We start from the raw sequence: 7385 nt of genomic DNA, 5'->3' as shown, positions 1-7385 counted from the left end.
AACATAACCTAATTCTTAAAAAATGTACATATACTTGTGTTAAAAATAGCATTAAATATTAGAACTACAATATATTATTTACTTGTCTATAGTTATAGGCATGTTATAGGTCAGAAACGGATAACCTATTGTGAATTTTGATAAGCAAAATTGCAGCGTTTATTTATGTTAGTAGATAGCATCGACGACATACTTCAAATACTGTAATTTTATTGATATGAATGGATAAAATATCCAAATTAAATTATCTAGTTAAGTAATTTTTAAAAAAATCATAAAAAGTGAAGTCCCATGTCCCCTAGTGGAGTAAGGGGCAGATGCATTATACATCTGTTTCAATGATCGATTTTTTAGGGACAAGTAGGTGATCAGCCTTCTGTGTCCTGCCAGAGCGAGATATTTTTTTTCATCGTCCCCACCGGGAATCGAACCCAAGACCACTCGGTGCTACGCTAACGCCTGAACCACTGAACCAAGGAACTGCTTCCTTGGTTCAGTGGTTCACGCGTCAGTTAAAAATCATACAATAAATAAAAAAAATTATCGTTGTGAAGCGGGAAATAATCAAATCTATACTAATATTATAAAGCTGAAGAGTTTGTTTGTTTGAACGCGCTAATCTCGGGAAATACTGGTCCGATTTGAAAAATTCTTTCGGTGTTAGATAGCTCATTTGTCAATTAGGGCAATTTTCACGCTACGACCAACAGGAGTGGAGCCACGGGGAGCAGCTAGTAAATGTATAAATGGTATTATCTTAGTAAGTTGCATAGCTGTTATAGGCATGGATATAGGTGTGGATGTTTGAATGAATATTTATTTGTGAAGTTTTATGCAACCATGTGTGTGCCTCAACGTTTGTAGATTAGCTTTTTTAGAGTTCAAATGATAAATTATTTTTATTTAGACAGATATAAATTACCTATTTATCAAGCATTGCATCTGTTTTCTACAAACAAATTTTGTACAAGTTTAGGTGTAATTTTATCACTGTTTACAATAAAAATTACCGACCTATATGAACTTTCCTGTATAACTGAGTAGAATTTGTATGACATACTTTATTTTATGTAAGAATTTAAAAATGTACTGCAACTCAGTGTAGTACAAATTATTTTTAAAGCATAACTTTCTATTTGTATTTTGTATATTGTGATATTTGAATAAACTGTTTTTTACATGAAAATGTGTTTTGTTTTTCAGCCTAAATAATTAAATAGGTAATAGATTGAAATTTTTATGTGTGGAAGCACAGACTAATAATAATATACTACGTATACAAGTGGAAGTTTATGAATGGTGACATAATATGAGTAATTTTGTAATGTACCTACAGTATTCATTTGGTTCAGTTGTGTACCGAATTGCCTTGAAATCTATTTAGCCAAAGCAAAATAATTTTATTATGAACAAGATTTATTTAGTGAAATTGCATAGTTTAATGTTGTGTGGTATAAAGTCAAATTTTCATTAACTTCATACATTTCCTTTCCCATCAGGTTGCCTGGTGGAGATTGCTGCTAAGCAATAAGGCCGCTTCTTGTACAAAAGATGCCTTTCTTTTTGTATTAATGTAATTTTTGTTGTGATTTAGTTTATGCAATAAAGTGTTATAAATAAATAAATTGCATCGTTATTAATGTTGTGTGTTCTGTATGTAAATATGTAGACATTATATTAATAATGATCTATTGCTAGTGTAAGCTTCTATTATTGTGCTATCGATGTGGCAATGTTCATTCAAATTAGTCAAGACATGTTTGTTTTGTGTTAACTTTCATATGAATTGTAAGGACAAGAAATAAACTGCATAAGTGTTGTGGAAATATGTATGTACTAACCAAAGTATACTGAATAAGTGTGTTTTTTCGTAATATTTTTATGTTACTGTGTTTGTATATTAAAATATATTTGTGTATAAAAATCATTACAAAATCATTTAATAATTATTGTGTGAAAAAGTCAATTCGAAATATAATTGATGTAAAGTATTTATGTATGGAAGAGAAATATTGCTGCATTTTAAAAAGTGTAGATGTGCAAGTTAAACTATCTTATCAAATTTAGTTTATTATGTTGTTTGTGTGAGTACTACTCATTATGAGCATGATGTACCTTACCATTTCACATACTTACTTTCACCATCTTTAAGCTGAAAGAAAAAATCCCACTAGGGGTAAGTTGTAACGTTGTCATGGAAACAAAGAAGTATTTGGCGGGTTCCAAGGAACCCTGGGGAAGGAGACAGGATCTCAAAGGTATAGGACACATAAATCTAAGTTTACAATTTTTGAGAAATACAGAAATATCCGAATGTTGTTGGTGAAGTATACACATAACTTTACAAGTTATTATCTAGATTTTCAAGTTATAGTTAACTTAGGATGCTAGTGATTGAATATAATAAGCATAAGGTGTATATCTTGTGACAATTGATTATTAAAATGACTTGTAATTTCCAATTTATACAAATAACATCAACATAATATTTAACGAAATAACACACCCTTTTTCATGTCATCACAATGAATAATTTCAATACTTTTAGAAATTCCATTAAAAATAAGTCCGTGATTCGTGAAGATCAGCTGATCAGATCAATATGTAATTTGATTATCTATACTTTTAAAATTATGCCAAAAATTATTCAAATAGATTGTAATTTGTGAAGGATGGGTTATTTCATTGTTACATGTTTTGTAATAATTCATAAGTATAAAATTAGTAGTGTTTACACCAAATTTAAAGTTTAACATGTAATTTGTGCTCCAATTAGAATATAAACATATACACTAGCCCGTTCACATAGTTTCTATAACATAATATTGTAAAATACATAAAAATATCACCAACAACTTAAAGTAAATAACAAAGACACATCTTGTGCTGAAAAACAGATTGTTTTTGAAATATTGTATAGAGAAACAAAACATTTAAACGGTCTTTTGAGAACCCTGGGATGGACAGGAAGAGAGGATGGGACAAGGTGGGGAGATTACGCTGCGAGCGACTTTTAACGTGACAGCAGAGCTATCACGCCTCAATCTTCACTTAAAAGTATACATTACAAACTAATATTATAAAAAACTTGTAAAATTCCAAATATACTCATTTTTTTGTACATCACAGAAGCTCCACGACAGGCCGCAGACGCCCGCAGCTGAGATCAATATACTTTCTGTACAAACATATATAATCTTCGAATTTGATAACAGTCGGTTTTACATATTACCGTATCGTTAAATTTTTATATCTACAACTAGAATTAAGGACGTCCAGCGTTCGCTTATTTATTTTTTTAAAGCTCTCTTACAGCGGAGTGTGTGCGCTTGTTCCGCGCGGGTATGTCCGTCCGCTGAGGCGACGCGGGACGTTTACAAATAAAAAATACATTGGTCTTGAGATAAATAAAACGATACGACTAGCGGGACGTTACCCCCGTCCGGCGCGACGAGCCTCGACCCTTCCATTGTCAAAAAATATAATATAACGCCTCATTTATAAAAGAAATGCAACGTTTTCAACCTTGCAACGGCAAGTTGGCTGGCCCGCGGCGCGGCCCCGTGTCGGAGCGCCGTGCTTTCGAAAGATTCAACTTAAGTAGTACAGACATCAGTCAAAAACTCAATCCTAATATAACGCTCAAGGAGAAAGCGTGGCGCGCGCGACGGCGAGGCTATTACAAAAATCACAGGAGCGCCGCGGATCCGCTTGGAGGTGCAAGGCGAAGGTGACGAGGGGCGAAGCGCCGGGCTCCGCGCGCGCGACCACCCCGCTGCGACGTTATGCCGCGCCCGCTATATTTTTTTTTGTATTTTTCACATGTTTTAAAAAGGGCAACGGGAATGTCGCAGCGGCGCAATCGCGCCCGCGTTTATGCTCTTAACTACTAAAATTTTCACAAAAATAATACCTAACGCCGGAATTTAGGCGACGCCGGGGCGGGAGTCGCGCGGTGTCCGCGCGCCCCGACGGGCGACGTGTTTGCGTTACGAAATAAAAAACTTAGCACAAGAGAGGCGGGGGCGCAGTCCTACGGCGTGGCACGGCGTCGGACTGCGCCCCCGGGTACTAACACTAAAGTCCTCACAGGTTTATGCTGAGACGCTGACGTTCAGAAGGAGTTTGAGCGGTAGAGCGCGGTCGGGCTCGGGCCGGCAGCGGCCTTCGCGGCGCCAGTGCGTCGGCGGTGGTGGCAGGGCGGCCGCGGCTGGCGCTGCGCCCCACTTGCTTCCGGCGTACCGCTCCTCACGCCTCTCGCGGTCTCGGTCTCGGCGCGCCCCCAAAGCCGCTGGCAGTACATTTCGGACGCAACGTCTTCGCCCTCTAAGTTGCTGTTGCGCTTGGCAATTCATCTCCAGCTCAGCACTTCACTTAAGATCTCAATAAACTACGACGGACAGTTCACTTATCACTTTAGCGGTAGTTCGTGGACGTCCACGGAGTAGAGCGCTATGCCTATGTAATGCACGAGTTAACAATAACAAGATGGTTGCCGATCGCATACGCTCGCCTGTCGACTAGGCAATCCGCCGTATTTCGGCCTCGAACCGCTGTCGATCTACGCGGATGACACGTCGAAACACTGTTCTGCTTCACTTTCACGACTTTTTGTCGACACTCGCACTGCTAGCTCCGGTGATTATCGATCAATAGAACAAAATATGGACGCCACCTTTCCATTATTCGCACCTTCACCTCTCGATTTCGACTACGTCACATCGGGGGCGCTCACGGTATATATAGCGTCATGGCGGCTGCGCGCGGTGTATGCGCAGTGGGGATATAAAGCAAACCATTCACGACATTTTTAACAACGATTGATCCGTCGCATTTTTTTAAATAACTTTATTTTTTTGAATGAATATCACGTCGTAAAAACTTAATATCATTTAAACATTTTACGAAATTTCAATATTTTACAAAACAATCTAAAGAATATTTTATTATTCTTCATATTCTTAAAATACTATAAGATTGTTAGTTTGAACTTCATAATAACTATGACACATTTCATAAAAAAAATTCAATATAAAAACAGACAATATTAATAATATGCATTACCAATATTACCACACAGCTTTATTATCTGATATTTATTATATTTTACCAGATTTTAGAAAAAGATTTGAGTATATTAATTGTTTTTGATCATTGTCTTCAATATCATACGCTGTCATACGTCTGCTCTTATTTCCTGAATGATAATTGAAGTGAAACTTCTTTGGGCACGTTGAGAGTAAAGTTTCACGGTCACGTCATGGCAATACCTAGTATCTTTGAATATTACAAAAGAAGTTCCACTTCTGACACGTGTGCTCGGCACACGCGCTCTTTTTGAAGTGAAAAGTGAAAACTTCTTTAACGGCGTTGGATATAAAATCTTAAACTCGCGTCAGGACACGTGGCCTGATCGAAAAAGCGTAACAAACGCGGTGAAATTCCTAAATTAGTGAACACATCGTGCTTAGTGAAACTACTTATACTTACAGATAATAGACAAAATACACTTAATTAATTAATCAAGTAACAATCCAATTTTCACTCAACGCAGAGTAAATTTTAGTTCTAGCTGAGGCTAGAGAACTCAAGAAAATATCGAAATTTGACCTAATACCATTATAGTACGAACAGCACCTGTATAAAGGAGAATTTTGACCTATGTTAGTACGACAATAGTGTAATTTTAAGCACTTCCTATTTTCCAAACGGCTAGCAGGACGTGGAACAAGGTCCAAAGAAGTAATATAACTTATTATTTGTGACAATAGTAATAAATTCTATTATTCTATTGGCTATAAAACCATTATTGGGCTAAAGTCAAATGAAATGAAAATGAAATGAAATACGTTTATTATCGACTAGCTTTCCGCCCGCGGCTTCGCCCGCTTTGTCTGAAACATAATAAATTATATACTAAAACCTTCCTCTTGAATCACTCTATCTATTAACACTAGAGCGCTCGCGCCTAATATTTTCCTTGAGTGCACGCGTGGGTCACATATGTCACCCAATACGACGCACGTTTTTTTTCATAAAAATCGTAGTTAAAAAAGTAAAAGAAGTACTTATTTATGAATCAACTTTATTTTTAAGTGATGAAACAAAAAAAATATCAATATTTTCTCATTTTACTTAAATTATGAGCTAAACATAAACCTGTGTGAAAAGTAACTAATTTATTACTTATTGTGATCAATCAGTTTTTTTACTTTAGAAACTACAAAATTGGTAAAAATAATCATCTAATTATAAAGTTGAAGAATAAGTTGTTCTTATCCAATAAAATTTTATTTTCAACTAGGTTTCCGCCCGCGGCTTCGCTCGCGCAGTCAAAGAAAACCCGCATAGTTCCCGCTCCCGTGGGATTTCCGGGATTGCGTCATTTTCCCGGGATAAAAAGTAGCCTATGTCCTTCCTCGGGTATCAAAATATCTCCATACCAAATTTCATAAAAATTGGTTCAGTAGTTTAGGCGTGATTGAGTAACAGACAGAGTTACTTTCGCATTTATAATATTAGTATGGATAAAAAATAAGTATGTCCTAGCACTCGAATATGAGTATTTTATTTCGATTTTAGTTACCCATATATTAATAATTTCTTAAAAGTATAAATTGATCATAAGAGCAGTAAAAATAAAAGCGGTATACTTGATTTTCACTCGTAATTGTATGATTTCAAAAACTTCCTAGAACGCTCGCGCGGGGGACATGCGTCACCCATGTACTTTTATATTTTCGCAGAGTACACTTCGTTGCACCAAGGAAGCTGACACGCTGCTAAAATGTCCGGTGATTGGTAGTCGAGGAATACCTGAGACAACAACACTCGAGCACGATTGTTTAAAAAAATATTTAGCAATATATAGCACTGGGTGACCTATGTCCCCCGCGCGTGCGCTCTAGTGTTAAAAAAAACCGCATCAAAATCCGTTGCGTAGTTTTAAAGATTTAAGCATACATAGGGACATAGGGACAGAGAAAGCGGCTTTGTTTTATACTATGTAGTGATGATACATACAAAAAATGTGTGCGTGTACTAGTGTACACACGTAATAAGTGAAACTTCTTAATGACCTTATTTTTCAAAAAATAATATACTATATGCAACTTTACAGAAATACGTCAAATCACGATTCACGCGTGGTAACTGGTAGGGATAAGAAAAAGATGGCGCGTAACGAAAAAATGTCACGCGTAACGAAAAAATGTTACACTAAATTTTTTTCCAGCCCCGATAAAGAAGTTTCCGATAAGAAGGTAAATCTCTGTTTCAATTTTTGCTTTCCATCATTTAGATTTGAGATAAAGTTTATAACTATGAGCCCATTATTTCTACCTACAAATCGTCTTTCTGAGAATTCCTTTAGCTATAAAAGAACT

General features: G+C 36.3%; 1 protein-coding gene across 1 annotated transcript; it reads right to left on the bottom strand.

Annotated features, from left to right (window-relative positions):
* Window positions 1–2182: 2182 nt before the first annotated feature.
* LOC149896108 (uncharacterized) lies at window positions 2183–4698 on the bottom strand. The gene has a single exon (XM_090118288.1). It carries the CDS (start codon window positions 4353–4355, stop codon window positions 4095–4097), a length of 261 nt encoding a protein of 86 aa, XP_089974414.1. The 5' UTR covers window positions 4356–4698; the 3' UTR covers window positions 2183–4094.
* Window positions 4699–7385: the final 2687 nt, after the last annotated feature.

Source organism: Colias eurytheme, chromosome 29 (assembly GCF_061535395.1).
Source record: "Colias eurytheme isolate Ceu_HAF_F1 chromosome 29, ilColEury1 Martin Lab GWU primary, whole genome shotgun sequence".
In the NCBI taxonomy this organism is placed as follows: Eukaryota; Metazoa; Arthropoda; class Insecta; order Lepidoptera; family Pieridae; genus Colias; species Colias eurytheme.
The sequence above is the reverse complement of the archived record's forward strand: the minus strand, read 5'-3'. Positions and strand labels throughout refer to the sequence as shown.

Coding starts and splice junctions, on each gene's coding strand:
- LOC149896108 (XM_090118288.1), bottom strand. CDS start 4,355: ATGAATTGCCAAGCGCAACAGCAACTTAGAGGGCGAAGACGTTGCGTC.